This window comes from Chelmon rostratus, chromosome 14 (assembly GCF_017976325.1).
Source record: "Chelmon rostratus isolate fCheRos1 chromosome 14, fCheRos1.pri, whole genome shotgun sequence".
Lineage (NCBI taxonomy): Eukaryota > Metazoa > Chordata > Actinopteri > Chaetodontiformes > Chaetodontidae > Chelmon > Chelmon rostratus.
In genome coordinates, this window is record NC_055671.1 from 5,970,208 (window position 1) to 5,987,985 (window position 17,778).

General features: G+C 40.3%; 1 protein-coding gene across 1 annotated transcript in view; it reads left to right on the plus strand.

Moving 5' to 3' along the window:
- uvrag (UV radiation resistance associated gene) overlaps positions 1-17,778 on the plus strand; it is a 93,424-nt gene that overhangs the window by 43,956 nt on the left and 31,690 nt on the right. The window contains exons 12-13 of the mRNA XM_041952090.1: positions 923-1,088; positions 13,554-13,629. Coding sequence (XP_041808024.1) covers positions 923-1,088; positions 13,554-13,629 — 242 coding nt within the window. The remainder of the gene's footprint in view (positions 1-922; positions 1,089-13,553; positions 13,630-17,778) is intronic.

The following is a 17,778-nucleotide window of genomic DNA, read 5'->3' on the forward strand; positions in this document are numbered from 1 at the left end:
GTCATCCAAAAGCACCAGAGGCCAGGAAGCTGTTTACTCCAGGTGCTTTTGTTGCTGTGCACAAAAAAATACAGGAAGAATAATGATACAAAGCAGGGTGTCTGTGTTAAGCTGAAAAACACACAACATGAGCCAAGGATTGTACCACTCGCTGTTGTCATAGTCTATTATTTCAAAGCATGAAGATAAAAACCACGGTGATCTTCAGCCCTTGCCTCAAGCGGCGTCCTGCTGCTGTTTGAGAATGTGAAACCACTTAGCGCGTTGTCTTGAAACCATTTCTCGTACTTAAAGCGAGATGGTTTGCTGTTTCTTTCCCTGTCAGAAATGTTCACAGAGGCATCCAGTTTTCCATCCTTTAAGTTATTTGGTCTCAGAGGGGATAGTTATTCATGATGCTTTTGCTTCTCAAGCACATATCTGAGAGAAATTGGCTATCCCTCTGCAGCCAGTGTTTGCTGGTGTGGTACGATGTGTGTTGTGCCACATTTTGTATTACTTTCAAAACACTTTCCCACATGAAGGCAACTGTTCTTCTTCCTGTGCATACTTTGTTGCCAAGATATCTTTAGTTGGATGTTTACACATTGTTGGTTGGATTTACAAGATGTGGACATTGTTTCTGTACTGTAAACACTTTATTTTTCGATGTAATGAAAGTACATTCCAAACAAAACAAACATTGCTGACTGTATGCTTTGAAGTTCTTGATGTGATACAATACTGACTTTTGGGTGATTAAAATGCTGCTGATGTGAATTAAATTTGCATTAGATTGTAGACTTAGAGGCTTTGTTGTGTTGATGTGGATCACCTTTAAAGCCGATTGATGGATTAACAAGTACAACATTTCTTGTCTGCTCAACACAACCCTATCTAATGTGTGATTACCGGAACCTCGTTTTTACTTTGTGTCCTGCAGCAAAGGATGACGGGAGCGTGGCAGTCGCCCTGGGTTACACATCGCATCTGGTCCTGATGATCTCGTGCTTCCTGCAGGTCCCTCTTAGGTATCCGGTGATCCACAAGGGGTCACGCTCCTCAATCAAGGATACCATCACCGACAGGCTCAGTGAGAAGGAGCGAGAGTAAGTAGGCTCACTACTTGACACCGAAACACCAAAAAATAGGGAACAACTCATATTATCAGTGGATAATAATTAGATCTGAATTGAATATGAATTCAACTATACATTTTTAATGAATTAGCATTAATGTGTTAATGATAGCAGATACTCTCTCATGGCTGACTTAAGTCAGTATAGCTCAGCCTCATGTGGACTGCATGATTATTTTATATAATCCTGTCATTAATTTTCAATTCCGATGAACGTAGACTTTGAGTACTGGAGCATAATCCTGACTGTAATTGGTATTTGATTGTGATGGTTAAGGAAACGTTATTTGTTTTAGACTTGTAGCTGCTCTTCTCCGCATTGCTCTTGTGTAAACAGGGTTATTATGGGTAGTTGACAGTTTATACCGCCATGCAAAGGGATCTGACAGACAGTTTTGACACCATTGGTAGTTTTATTATTGTATATAAAGGTAACAAAATCTATTGAATGTAATTTAAAGAGCAACACCCCATTTTAGCTTGAACATGCCCCCTTCACAAATTCAGACATTGTATATGAATCATGACAAATCAACAGATGACGTACATGTCATTTACTAACTCTCAAAAAGTAATTTAGAGTTCAGTAACTTTTTGAGTCAAAAGCAAAATAATGCCTTTTTATATTCACTCTTTTATTGTGCACATTTTCCACTGTACAGTTGCACATGCAGTATGGTTATGTTAATCATTATATATATATATATATATATATATATATATATATATATATATATATATATATATATATATATATATACACACATATATGTATATATATATATACACACACACATATATACATATATATGTTTGTTTTGTTTAATATATATATATATATTTATATATGTATGTATATATGTGTAAATATACATATGCATATTATATATACATATATGTATGTATATTATATATATGCCCGTGTGTATATATATGTGTATATATGTATATAAATACACACACATATATATATATATTTGTTTGTTTTGTTTAATATATATATATATACACACATATATGTATGTATATTTATATATATATGTGTATATATATAAAATCATGAAGCAATATGCGTGTTGTATAGAGACATGGTATTTGGGTTTTTAGTGTCAAAAACAAAGAAAAGGATGAGTCACAGTTTCCATGTGAACCATTTTATTTATCCCACATTTGAAACCACACGGTTATCATCAAGATATAATCTGTTTAAATGTTGGATAAATAAAGGCATTTTTGCATTGGTAAGATTTTGCAATCTATTTCCTGTTTTCGTCTTTTTCATCGTTGCCAATGCCATCACATAACAAGTGATAATGAGCTTTGTCTTATTTTATTGTCTGATTTGTAGTATCTCGACAAAATCCCCCAAAGCTTGTTTTGCTTTTACAGATCTTCCCTTGCATGTTTTTAAATCTTTACTTGCAGTTTGGGGAGTGCTAAAATGTGTTTTATGTTCACTCAGTTGTCTTTAAAGAATTTCCATAATTACATACTCAATTATATATATATATTTTTTATTTTATCTGATTGTCTTGTCTGAATCTGCTAGTGTGTTCCTCATCCATCCTCTCTGTCTTGTTGGCAGACAGAATGGATGTCTGCCAACAAGACAGACATCCATGCCGCTGGAATGCTGTAGTCAATAAATTGCCAGCCTTGTTATACTGTTGTTTTCTTTATGGCCTTATATTTAAGATGTCAGCATATCATCAATTCTAATATTTAATTATGTATGTAGGAGTATTATGTATGTATGAAATTGTAACTTAGCCCTAGAGAAGCATGTATTGCTTAACTGTTCTAAGCATTTTAAGTGCATCTGCAGTGAAATCCATTTTTAGGCAGTTTGCAAATCGACAAAGTTATCATAAAATATTCAAAATACACCTTAAGATTGTCAAGACCTCTCGAGAACTGCAATCAAAAGCTGTCCAAAAATAAGTGTCTGGCGCATTTGAAAATGGCATGTTGAAGTTTGGTTGGAATGAATCGTCACTTTGTCTCTCTACTCTGGCGATGAGGACGGCTCAAAAATGAGTATTGATTGACCTTGGCATGTACTGAGTAACTTCTGTGTAACACAAAAAAGTCTACCTTGAAAAAACACCTCAGAGATGGCTGTATTAGTCTCTGTTAGATCTTTGCTGTATATTTATCTGGGTACTGCACCTGCCCATCGATCCACACATTTTTCAGCTCCTTGTCTTAGTCAGAGTAGCAGTTGTCTTGGGTTAACTAAATTACAGTGACTGCACTAACAACTGTTTGCTTCCTTTATAATGCGCAGTACAAGGGGGATTATATTTGTCCTCATCACACCCCTCCACTGCAGGATTCTGTCTTCCATTAGCTGTTAGTAGCTGCAGTGTTCTTTCTAAAAGCAGAAAACAGAGAAAATCCAAGAGGATTTGGATTGGATAAAATATTGTGGTCTAGTCCATTTCTCTTAGGCCCTGCTATGCATTATTTGGAAACTGTTTTGTCACCAAAACAGTTATTTTCTTTTGGAAAATGTTCAGATTTTCTTATTATTTTCCTGGTTTCACTTTCTGAGTTTGCAATTGCAGCTCTCAAAGTTTGGATGTTTGAAGCTTCACAGCAGTGCATCAATGATGCACAACACATACACACACGCACACACAAAACAGACCACATAGCAAGCCTGTGAGAGTGTTTTCACTGGGGCTTGGCTTCTGTATTTGGATAGGGATCTAAATATGAAATAACGTAGATTGGGCCTACTGCTTTGCAGAGAAATCTCAGTGCATACACTCATTTTTGGAAAAAAAGCACACATGTCCCCATTTCCACTACAGACCTGCACAGCTTGTACAGGCGGTGTTGTCTTGTTAAGATGTTTTGTTTTGCCCTTAGTAACAAGTTCCCCTATTTCAGTTTACTCAGGTGTTCAGAGAATCCACAATGAAGCTCTGCTGAGACTGTAAATCACTGTACCCTTAGTGCCAGCGTCTCTATGGCACCCTAGGGCTGTAACCACTTTGCTTCCTATCTTCACAGCATTATAGAATTTTTCTTCATTCAAGAACTGTTCATAATTTAAAATATTGTGTTGACATAAGGAAGCAAATGACAAACTGAGAATCCAACCTCACCTGGGGCTTTGTCAGGGCGGCTTATGCAACTCATGAAATGTACAGGCACTGTAATTACGGCAAGGGCCAATGTAATGACATTATTATTTGTATATGTTATGGTGTTGTAACTATGCACCAAATCATAATTAAAAAAAAAGTCCTGCTGACTTATGGTAATTCCACACTTGGGACATGTGCTGAGGTCTTCACCTTACATGCATATTGATATTACGTACATGCAAGACCCCGTTCAAGAACTGAGAGGGGGAGTGATGAGGAAGAATATGCTATATTCAACAGTGTTACTAATAGACATTGATGGTAGATATGATTCCCATTCCTCCAGTGCTAGAGTGAATAGTCTGGGTAGGTTCAAAGCCACTAGAACAGTAGAGTTAAGATGAAAGTCCAGAGGTGTGCTTGCACTCATTATTTTCGCACACATACATATCATGCTCATAAGTCTGCGTTTGCTGTGTATGGACTTGTTGATATCAGCAGAATATGTCAGACATTTTTGTTGTGTCATTTTATTTTTAAAAAACATTTATGCAAATAATTTTTACAGATTTTCTATAGAGTGTTTATTGCTGGGGATCTGAACAAATATGGGCTTTTTGGATGCACTCGTGGGCCTCTGTACGTGGGAAATGAGAGTCTATGTTTTTCAGGTGGCTGTAAAGGAGCAAGTTGGGGGTCGTTTGAAACCTGAAGTAGTCTCATTATCGTGAATTATTTAAATTGGCTGGAGAAGTGATGCAGGCCACATGGCGACATTAAATCAGCCCATTATAACAGGACTGCAGACCAGAAAGGCACGCCATTCTTTTGGTGCTATTCTCACCTTTTCATGTTTTACGTTTAGCTGCTCATTGAGATCTTAATCTTAGGTAGAGGCATATGGGAATGTTGTGCAAATAAGCACTGACACTTTCACATCCACGTGTCATACATAAGAGAACAAACAGCTGGGAGAAAGTGTGTGAGAAAAGACATTATCAGACAACACAGTGATTGAGAGGCCATCTCTCTGTGCGGGTGATTATGTCATGGCAACAGCTGGAGAGGCTCACTGGGAGTCTTTTTACTCATTTCCAGTCCTACCATGCAGGATATTTACACCAACATCCAGCAACCAAAAATAATCTTGTAGGCTGTGGGGCTGTTGAACAGCCACAACAATCAAGCATCGCTCTTAGGTGTCCTTGAGTGAGGCCAAACTCTCCAGCAAACTTTCACCCCCCCCCCACCACCACCACATGTTTATGACCCCTGAGGTCCCGGTGGGCTGCAGGCACACAGCAAAATGATGTGTGGGGAGATGGAAAGCAACTAGCCGAGCTCTAAAGTGTACAAAAAAGGGGTGATTAAAGTGTCGGAAAGAGGCAGCCGGTGGTGATAAGTGAGGTGGCATGGGATCAGTTTCTCAGAGCGTGGTAGGATTAGCATGCAGTCAGTCAGTAATAATGGCGTGCACATAGGAACCTGGTGTCGCTTTGCTTCTTGTTGCACTGTAGAACCCTGTTAAATGGTAATTGTTCAAACCCCACTTGTTCAGTGTTATGAATCTTTGTGCTGTTTTTAAATGACCTAATGCAACCTTCCAAAGATCCAGAATTTGGTGGCTGAAATATCCATCACTGTTACTAGCCATTATGAAATCTCTCATGTTTATTTCTTAGAGCTCTGAGCATAGTTGTAGTGTTGGGTCTTTAGTGTGGCGTGAAGAGTATGAAAATATTTTACCTTTTGGAGTTTGGCTAACATCCTTTGCAGCTGCAGGGTAGAGTAATGCCTTATTTCACACGCTGTTTGCCACAGGAAAAAAACAGTAAGGCATGTGCTGATCTGAACAGTTTAGTTTGAAATTGTCCCTGTATGAATGTTTGAAAGCAAGGTGTAGAATATGACTGGTCTACTTGGCGCTCTGCGTGATTTGGCCTTTTCGGGATCACATCATCCTCCTCCCTGTCAGAGAGGTTCTCTGAAATCAGTGGAATCTAGCAACATGTTGCGCCCACATTTTGTCCTGTGGAGAGCCCAGTTCCAGTGTTTCTGATTGCATGGGGGAGAACCAGGGAGATGCGATCCAGATGTCCAGTGTCTGATTGAGACCAGAACCCAGCCATTAAAAAGCAAGCACTGCCTCAAATAGTCGCTCGCCCAAAGAATTGAGGCAAATCCGTTTTTTTTATTTTCTTTATCACCGTCTAAAGGAAAAATGGATGTAAGTGGGATTTACACATCACTGCTTGGTTCAAACACAAAATAAACTGTTGGTAGAGGTAGAGGATGTGAATGCCAGGGGAGGTAAGCCAGCTTAAGACGAGAGCAACCTGTGAGCTCCAAGAAAAGAGGTTCTTGTTCCAGGGCTTCAGCAGTTTCACGACTCTTAACGTGGACCGTGTGCAACTGCACCCAAACTACCCTGTCCTGCCCAGTTATGACTGAGAAAAGCACTGTGAGGCTGCAGGCCAAGTTAAACATCCTGCTGGAAGACACATAAAATAGAAAGGTGTGCACATACAGTTGAATTCAGATTATTTGCTTTTTTTTTGTTGTGCAATTTACGAGGATTAAGCATCAGTAGTTTAGTTTCTATCTTTCCTCCAGATTTAATCTGCCAAGGTCTTGAGATATCTACAATCCAAATAAATAATAAAATGTTATTTATGCAGCACTTATAATACCCAACGACAACAACAACAACAATAATAGTAATAATAATAATCATCATCATCATCATCATCATCATCACAATAATAATAATAATACAGCCAGTATTCTACAGATGAATGTAATAACAGTATACACAATTTTAAAATTTAAGATTTCAGCTTCAATTGAAATTCAAGGTCTTGATTTTTGAGTTTTGGTACAATTTTAATCTCCTGTGTTGTTAAATTATAATCTTAATATAATAATATAATCTTATGATGATCTACTGGGTTTGAAGCAGCATGATATGCACATGTTTGCTAGTGGTTCAGTTGCATTTATAGTATTGCATTTTTCATAGAAGAGATGAAGGAGGTGATTAACTTGGGTCCCAGAGAGCTTGAATCAAATTCCAAAAAAAGGCTCATTATTTAGGTCTGTATGTCAACTACAAAGGCACCCTGGAACTGGGTAGAATGTTTACTTGTCTTTTGAGGTTTCCTGCAAAATCACTCAAGGACAATGGCAGGAATGGTATGTTTATTAAAGCTCTGAAGAAGCCATGGAGTCTCTTCCAGGTTGACAGGTTAGTAGCGTAAGCATGCCTTCATCTTGAAGCCCTGCTGTTGTGCAGCCTATTTGAGCAGTCGTTATCTATACTTTATTAAAAAAAGATAACAAGAAGCATCTGTGCCGAACGGCTTTCTGATGGATGCTGTATGTTGAGTGGAATGACTGAAAACATTTAATATTGTTGCATCCTTGTTCATAGATCAGAGGCAGGAAAATGAATGCACGTGTAGTCTGTACATTAGGATCAGCTCTTACTCTCTGTTAAGCCATGCTGAAGGGATGGCTTTAGGGATGGCAATGTCTGCCCTCCACTTTGTCCAGTTATCTCCACAACACAGTACAGATCCCCTGACTTTCCTGTGGTGCCACTATGAGGTTTGCATTTGTGTTATTTTTGAAAGGTCTCATCAGTGGATAGATCATCATTGGATAGATTTCCATTAAATTTGGTACAGATGCCCAGGAGTTGATTTGTAATGCCACGAGGTTGGCAAATTTGATTTTAAATGAAATCTTTCAAAAGCTACTGGATGGATCACCATCAAACTTTGTACACATATTCATGTCCCCCTCAGGATGAATTGTAATAACTTTGGTGCTCCCCTGACCTTTCATCTCGCAACATCAAATCAAATTTTATTCGATGAATATATTGGCTTATGACCAAACACCTGCAAAACTAATAAGTGCTTATTGGCAATACAATGCAAACATGTTAAACAAGGATGGTGAATATGACAAATATTATACCTGCTTAACATACACATGTTTGAATTATCATCAGTATGCCTATGATGCTATTTATCTCAATGTAGCACTGTGCCTAAATGCAGTCTTACAGACTCTTAGTCTTGTTAGTACTGCTATGATCAGGAAAATTGGTGTTGACCTGAGGCTGCCCGGAGGTTGGAATATTAATCCTCCATACGTGTTATAATCTTTTGATTCAAGGTCAGATAGCATGTCATCTTTTTAAAGACTGTGTTTGAGATGAAGTGATGGTCTGCTTTGTCTTAAGTTTTTGGCTAGTAAATACTATGTAGGGTGCTGGTCAGGTTGAGCCTTCTCCAACTCTGCTTGTGATTAAAACAATGGAAGGGAACAAAAGGAAAGAAAGGAAAAAAAGCACAGAGGTTTGGAGCTGGGGTCACCGGACCCCTGGATATTCTTAAGAGCTGTGATGAAAACCCAGTATGACAGAGCAAGGAACCGCCACATCACTCAGGAGATGCTTTAACGGCATAGACCAAGATGGCGAAACGGTTATACTGGGGTCTTAAGTGCAGCAGCGGTCATTAAAATAGCATTCACTGACAGATGCTCAGTGTAATCATTTCTCAGATATTGAAAATTACAGCTCAAAGTGATTTATATAGTAACCACTGCCATTAGAGCCTTGACAGTTGCAAGGCAGGTGTTTTTTCAAAAAGCAGGCCCAGATGATTTATGGTCCCATGCCGTTTGAAATTGCACATTAGACATTGTGAAATTCACAAGCAACCCTCCCCCACTCCCCATTAAAACAGGCCTGTAAATACTGGCCAAGCCTCATCATGTGAGCCAGAACTGTTGTTTTGCACATTTGGAGTATTAATTAGAATGTCTAAACAGGCAAGCCAGCACATGTGGAGACCTCAGCCTGTGTATACATTACAGCAGGTCAGGCAGTCACTAGGAGTCTTCCCACTGTATTCTCATGAACCACAGTAAAGCTGAGGGCGACCACCCACCTGCATAGCTGTGTCCTCCTTTACACTCCTATGTTTAATACAGTGCACCCAAGAGGGGACCGAGAGGTGTTCAATGTGCTATTAACATGGTGAAATATACATACTCTGTAGTTTCCACAAGAAGTGCCCATTGACCTTTTGGCCTCGACTCTCTAATAGACAGCTTTTAACTGGGCTGCCTGTAGAGACGATGGTCGTTTTAACTGAAAAGACAGAGCTCAAATGGACTCAGTGCCCTCTGCTTTGGCTCTGAGAAACCAATGTCAGTTTTAAACAGGCTGTATGCACATACAAAGCTTTAACTACAGCGTGTGGGCCGTGGTAAGCTCACCTTTTCTCTTTGCACAAATAACCCGCAAATGTGGCCATTTAACCAGAGGCTATAAAAGACGTCATCTGCTGCTAACACCTGCTAGGAGGCCCCCAAGTGCAGTCCAGGCAGACGGTGTAGACAGACACTGGTGGTGGTGGATCTCTCAAAGATGAAACAATTCTAACTCAGCCAGCTATTAAGAGATCCCTCAACGGGAATAAAAGAAAGGGCAAGGGGTGTTTTTAAAAAGAAATGGACAGGAAGAAAGAGCATCTAATCATTGTAGCTATATGTTTATGGTTGTTTCCTCCTTTTAACAAGAGTCCCTCCTTTATATTTTGAGGTTTTCTGTGTCTAGACCCTGCAGTTAAAGAGCTGGCAGGCCGGGGGCATGCATACTCTCTCTCATAAAGACAGGGGACTTTCCTGTGAGATGCAGCTTTTGTCTTTTTACAATGTCATGGCTCCATACTTGATTACATATTTTTGTGTCTACACACAGAGCCAGCACTTGCACGTTAACTATCCTGTGGTGAGATTGCTCTGACGGGCAATTTTTTATGAGATGGGGGGGGGACAAAAGTGACAGATTTACTTCTGCTCTCAACTCACTGTCATTTCTTTTTCATCTTTTTGTCCAGTGCGCACAAAGTTGAATATTAGCTAAATGAAAGCAGATTTCATGTTTCAGTAATCAGTCTTTTAGATGGACACTGAAATGAGTGGGTGTGTTGATTATGGTGCCTGTCATATTCAGTTTGCTGTGTTGCTGAGTTTTGCGGACATGACCCTTCAACAGGGCTGCCACTGAGGGGAGCAGGAGAGGGATGTGCTGACGGAAGGAACGGCTTGATTAAGGAAAGTGAAGAAATCTGAGGAGGACTGCTGAGATAGAGATGATTTGATTTGATTTATATGTACAACAAAATTAAACAGAAGAACCCACGGCATTGTGCATGAGGCACAGGAGGCGAAGTAAGCATGAGCTCATTTGAAACAACACAGAAACAAATAGCTAAGAGTCAGTGGGAAAGCACAATTCGCGCCACAAAGAGTTCTTCTCCAGCCTGCGTGTGAATTTTTCTGCTCTGTGTCTGTTTATTCTGGGCCCTCCGTCCTGATGGACAGACAGGGTACTGATTTTGGCCTGCATGTCCCTCCGGGATTGTAATTTATTTCATCCTGTTTGGTGTAGTGGACTGCGTCAGTTTATGCCGCTGTTGCTGGCTGAGTGATTAAAAATGGCGTTCTGTCTCCTCGTACTGTGCCGTCCCTCACGTCTCTCCCAGACACACACCGCTCATATGTTCACTGTTGTAGCAAAAATGATAGCAGCCCAAAGTCAGAGCTGAGATAGTGACAGTATGAATTCTTTGTGAGTCCTTTATGTGACCTTGTATTGTGACTTTTTGCATTGTTGAATGCTTGGTCTACATCTTTCATGCTAGCTTTGAGGGCTTTCTTGCTAAGGTCGCCTTTGAAAAATGACTTAATCTCAGTGGGACAAATCTGGTCAGATTAGATAATATATAAAATAATAAAACGTGCTAACTGAATCACATACTCTGTGGTGCCTCCTCCCTTCCCTCCAGCCTTAGACTTCCTCCCTCCATCCTCCCTGCTGGTGTGTAATAATATATTTGACTTTACTGGACGTCCCCGGGAGGAATTCCTGGTGTTTGGTGAACCGGAGTCTCTCCAGTGTGATTTCAGACACAGTGGACAGCAGTCATTAATCACTTCGCTGTGACGGAGCCCGTGTGTGTTCATGTGTTTGCGTGTGTGTGTGTTGGAAGTGGTTCTGTTTTCCTTCTCATGTGTGTTCATCAGCAAACAAATCCTATCTGTTCGTGGGGAAGTGATATTGGAAATGCCAGCGGTGCGAGGGGAATGCCTGTTTTGTTGTTCTTCCTCTCTCTGTTAGTTATTTCCTATTGCTGCGATATAACCTGTGGCATGTCACTTTCTCCCTGGGGCCTTGGCTGCATGTCGGGGATCTGGAGGACTAAAACGTGGCTGGCTGTGTGGCCCTCAGGCTATAGTGTGTCACTTTTTACTTGCCAGCCTTTGTTGCAACATCCTGTTGGAATTCATTCTAGGACCAGAATGATGTCCATCTGTTAAGGGTTTACTTCTTTAACTTCCCAGAGTTGCAGTACAACGTGTGAGTGAGGAGGTGTTTACAGCTAAGTCAGAATGTTGTCCGAGATCTTCAGACAGGCTCAGATATGAGAAGGAGAAAACAAACTTGCAAGAAATGAATTAAAGCCAAATAAAAGAAATAAAACCTCATGTTGAAAATCCTTGGGCAAGTTCATGTTATCAAGAGCAAATGCTTTTACAGATGAAATGCTGAAGCGTGGTTGTCATCAAAGATTTAGAGCAGCAAGATCTGAGTAAAATCTGACCTTCAAAATGCCACAAGTTTGTACGCATGATCTCAGTTGACAGAAGAGTCCAGTGAAATGACATCACTGAGGAAGTGTAGTTTCTGCTGTATTCTCCCATTATCTCAGGCTCCGTAAGGTCATAGTAAGAGGGGCTGAAGAGCCCCATATCTGCTCTCACACAGGATTAACAAAAGACCATGACCCAGTCCCCAGGGGATATGCTGGCACACACACACACACACACACACACACACACACACACACACACACCTGTCGGAGGAGGCTGGATGCACATACTCACCAGTACAAAGCATTCAGCACATGTCTGCACATACTGTATGCTTTCAAATAAGAACAGGTAACAGTTTTAATTAACAGTTTTTCTGTTTCTTTCTCTCATAGCAGTCTTTCTATTAATAACAACAGTGTCTTTATGAAAAGTAGCCACGCAAAATATAGTATATTATATATATAGTTTCTAATCATTTGTGAAAGTTAGTATCAAAGCAACAAAAACAATATCTGTTAATGTGCAAACTGAATGAATGCCGTGTCTGTGTACATGTATGCTTAAGACCGTACTTTGCTTTGGTAACATCTCGTGTGTGTTGGATTTTTGTTATTACAAAGACCAGATGTCAGTTTCATGCAGTAAAAATCCTCTAAAATGAAGACATGTTCCCTCCCACTTCTGGGAGAGGAGTGTTTCAGGGTTTGGGTGAGAGGTTAAGATGGATTAGGATTAGGTTACTCTCAAGGTTAAGGTGTAGCATTTAGAGATGTTGAGATAATTCTGATAAGGCTAAAATATGAACGTAGATAACAAAGGTCATCACAAGTATGTTGATGCGATGTGTGTATGTGTGTGTTTTGTCAGACCAAAGCCCTGCTCAGTTCATGGAGCAAGTTTCCCAAAATACCATATCCTCCTCAGTGGGAGATCAGCAGACATAAGCACATAATGACAGGAAGGGATGAGTCCGGCCTTAAGTCCCCGGTAGCAAAGAGAATTTTCCCACTCTGGATGTCAGCATTTTTCCCTCTCTACCCCAACACCCAGGGATATCTTCCCCATCCTTCATGAGCACTCCCTGTGCAGTCCTAACTAAGACATCTGACTGGCACTGATGGGACTTTCCCACCATGCTGAAAGGAAAAGTTCTCTTTGTTCCTGCTCAGACGTAGATGGACAGCCTGTTTGGACGCCTCCGTTCATGTTTGATGTTTCAGTTTAACAAGGTACAGAGGTAGCATTTGTGGGATGGGATCATACATCCAGAACCAGCCTCTTCAAGCATCTGCAAGTGTTACTGACTATAAACACCGCTGGCTACATGAATGGCCACCTTCAATGATGGGAAGAATTCAATGCCTGTTGCAGAGCCAAAGAGCAACAGTTGCCTGAATCCCGTAAAGTAAATTTAATGAGAAATGAATCCCCTTTTAATCCCACCATTATTTATTGACATTTTCACATGGATAGGCCTACAGTATATTGTAATATGCAATATGGATATAATACTCTTGTAAGCTTGACTGTGTTTTTTTGGCTTGCGAATATGTGTTTAGAGGGTCTTAACACCTTTGTTTCTAGACTCTGTTGTTAATGGATCCAGTGAAATAAATCACCTGTTCCTTTGTAACGCTATGTTTATCTTCTTCTCCTGTCTTTCACAGATTCCCTTTGTACTCCAGAGGAGAGCGATTTCATTTTGAATATGGTGTCTACTTACTCAACAAGAACATTGCCCAGGTAATATATAAACACAAAACACACATAGAGAGCACAAATGTTTGCTTACAATGCCTGAATTGAAATTTTGAGGACCTTCAAATTTATTTCCAATTGCACAACCAAGTCTGTGACGCGTGTTGTACATGCATTTTTTTTTCAAGCAATAGAAATTTAAAGAGCAAAGAAATGAGAATTCTGAAAGAGACACACCAGTTCACCAGAACTGGGTGAAATACTAAAGCAATACAGGAGGGACATTAATGATATACCAAATAAAGAAATAACTGTATTGAGACAGTTTGCATTGCAGTCATCTGTGCAGCTGATCTGCTGTTAACAAGGCATATTTGTTGTTAAATATAATTTATATAACGTGTCTGGATACAGGCTGCAGCAGCATGCTGACATTAGCATTTAGCTCAAAGTACCACTGTGCTAAATACAGCTTCAGAGTTTCTAGCATGGCTGTGGACTCAGAGTTGTTTTTAATACTTTTTGGACAACAATGGAGCTCTATGGTGCACAGAAATGAGATACGTCAGGCTTTGGCTACATAGGCAACACTTGTTTTAGGAGCAATTCATTGTTGGTTTTAGTCTTTTCATGGGATTTGTTGACAATAAGAAAAATGCAGAATAACACCAGACTTATCCTTTAAAGGTGCAATATACGATATTCAGCCCGACTAGGTGTCAGCAAACAACTATTTGCTATGGAAAGATATGGTGAAGTAATGGCATCCAGAGCAGAGAATGTAGTCACGCTGCCTCTGTGTGTGTTGTAATCCAGCTTCTCTGTTCTTTGTTTTGATAGCCGGTCCAGCTGCGCATGTGCGTGTTAGAGGCAACATGGCATACTACAGCCAAACAGTACACTAAAATATGTTTCTTGAAACATATGAGGCTAGAAATAGGCAATACAGTAAAATAATTCTGATCCATATTTGATCATAACTGCCTAGTTTGACAGTTTGATCTTTTATGAACAGTGTGTTCAGGTGTGCCAATTTTACTGAGTAAACAACTCAGGCATTTGTTTTGGTCTTAGATGCTGGTGCCCTACTGTGATATCTAGTGGCATCAAATGTTTTTGGTTCAACCTTTAAAGTGCCTTTGAGGGAGCAGATAGCCACAACATGAAAAGTGTCTGTGTGTGCGGGTGATACTTGGAAAACAAGTTGGCATTAATGCTCTAAATTGGTCTCTTTCTCTCTTTCTTTCTCCATCTCTCTTGAACACCTCAGGAGAGGGTTGAACTCTCGACCTATCCGTGCTTATTAAAGTGCACCTAATGTGTTGACCCGGGTTCCTCCCTCCACTCACCCCTCAGACATTTAGCGTTGTCTTTTAACAGTTTGCATTCCATTCCCTGTTTTCCTCCTCATCCAGGTGGGAATGAAGGGCCTCTCTGCTGAATAATACCGGGCAATTAGCACTAGCAGGTGGCTGACTTCAAACCACTGCACTTTGGGAGGTTGTAGTTCTAATATGAGACCACAAGCTGTGAGCCAATATCCAAGTCTGCCATCTTCCCACCGGAGTCCAAGAGTAAGAAAACAAGCTCGACGTGAAAACATTTTAGACAGCAAGTGAAAATAAGTGTTGTCTGAAACCACCAAAGGGATAGACAAAGCGGCCTGTCATGTTTTGAAAAAAGTCTCACTGGATATAGTTTGTCATGAGTCTAAATAATGAGTGTACTGAATCCAAAACGGAAGCTATTATTCAAGGTTGGTACTGTATTGTACATGTTAGCTCAGTGTACATTGTTGAATAACGCCAAACCGTCATCTGATACTGTTCTTACTGAATCAAGTCAAGTGAAGTCAATTTATTTATGTAGCCCAATATCACAAATCAAAAAATTTGCCTTGGAGATTTACAGTCTGTGCAGCACACCCTTGACCCTTAGAGCCGTGATTTGGATAAGGTCAGGGTTATTTAATGGGCGGGGGGAGGGACCTCAAGAGGAGGAGGGATCCCTCTCCCAGAACAGAGTGGATGTCATGTGTATTACTATAATAACTGTCAAGACTGAACACACACACACACACACACACACACACACACACACACACACACGCGTTTGATCTTCACATATGGACATGGGCGTGCATTTTCACCATTGTGACCTGTAAACGGCACGTCTGAGGCATGACAAAAACTTTGCAGGGAAGCTCCAAGAAAGTTGTTGTGAAAGTTGTGAAGCTTGTTAAGCCACTGAAAATAGCTAGTTGTAATAGTGTAACTAAAATATGAGATGCTTTGTTTCTGAACCTATATATGCACACTGTAATGTGTTTATGCACCAGAGACCGACAGATTTAAATGTGCATGACACATATAATCTTTTTCACATGTAGAACATTTGGTGTGCAGTCATCTCAATGCATAATTCTACCTTTCAACTCGCTAAACACCAGCCCATAATCCGTTTTATCAAAGCCACACGTCATGATCTAAGCTGTCTGAGATTTTGGTTTCATGAATCTTAGCCATGCGGTGCCATCACATGTAGAATTGCATGCTCACTCTAGCTGAAAGTTTAATTAGGCTACTGATAGAAGGCACGTGTGGTTTGAAGAGAAATATTGTTTGTCCAAGTCAGCCTCCTAGCAATAATATCCAAAATAATATTTCTCAATTTGTTATATCAGAATGGTGCAGTGATACACGGAGAGAAGTGTAGAACTTATTCTTTAAGACACAAGGGTTTTTATGTTGTTTAAAAAAATGGCTGCCTCAAAATAATTATATTTATAGCACTTCAAACAAATCTGCCCCCTTGCAGGTGAAAAATGAGATCACGCATCACGTTTTCACCTGTGTCATACTCACTCCATCTGTGGACTAAGTTGATAAAGAGCAGCATGCTTCTTTCTGTTATTTATTGATGTGTCACATCTGTGGAGGCTTCTGTAAATGACACTGACTGAAAGGCTGCACATCAAACTAAGTGTAACCCATGCACATAGAAATAAGCTAATTCTTCATTGTATCACGAAGGCCTTCGATGTAAGGTCACCAAGAAGAAAACTCTTCTTATCCATTGTCTTATTTTTACTAAAGCCAACATGCTCTGCTTTTAACAGCTTGGTAGAGCATCAGTATTTTTACAAGATGAAATTTCAGCTTTCATTCAAAGTCCCGTCTAATGCATCCCATGTGTGCTTGACTACGTCCATGTTAAGGATGAGTTATCAGGTCGACTACAGAACAATATACTGGAGTCACATGAGTAGTCCAGCTCCATATGATAGTGATATTAGACCATTGTTTCAAACCTGAAGAAGTGGTAAACATGTCACAGTTGATAAAAAAAGACCCACCGCAAGCAGAGCTTCCCCATCCCAGTTTGGTTGATTACTGCACACCACATTGAACTGTGTACTCCTTTGAGTCAGATCTTTGTGTTTTGAGGCTGGGAAAGGCATGTAGGCAACAGAACTATGTAAATTCTGCTTTTAAATCTAATTAGGAATCTTTAAGCTTTTCATTCTCAACCACTTTATCAGTTCACTCCAGCTCTGCAGTTTGTTTCTTGCTCATTTGTTGGGGCTTTTATTAGGAAATGGTTGATTTAGTGACCCCCACACATTGAGCCTGGATCTTCTGCTGCTGATATGATTTACCAACAGACAGCATTTCAGTTGCAGCAGCTATTATTTAGTTTGTGATGTTTTTATCTTTAGTGGCCTCCTTTGGTTGAGCCAGGCTTGTTATGCAGCCATGCACAGCTTATTCAGTGTCTGGCTCTGTGATACAAAGCAGAGGTCTGGTTTCACAGCAGACCAGGCTGACTGGCTGATTGGCTGGTTTGCTGAATGACTGGGTGGGAGACATTAGCTGTCCATCTCTTATTAAATTGCCCTGTGTGGCTGCGTTTGAAAGTGATACAGGAAAGCTGGCGAAGGATCAGGGCCACAGCAGGTCGACCCTGCTTTGATGTGGCAGAGGGAGAAGTTTGCTTTTATTAGGCCTCGTGTCATGAGGCCAGGGGCACGGATGGGGAGGACGCTTGGAGCACCGTGGATGTCAGGTGGTAACACACTCCCATGTTGCCACTTCATGTTAATTTGTTTGACAAAGAGAAGCTAAGAAAGACTTCTGGGCTGAAACCCAGCCATTCTCTCCAGCTCCTTTTTATTTCTTGTGCAATCACTTAATA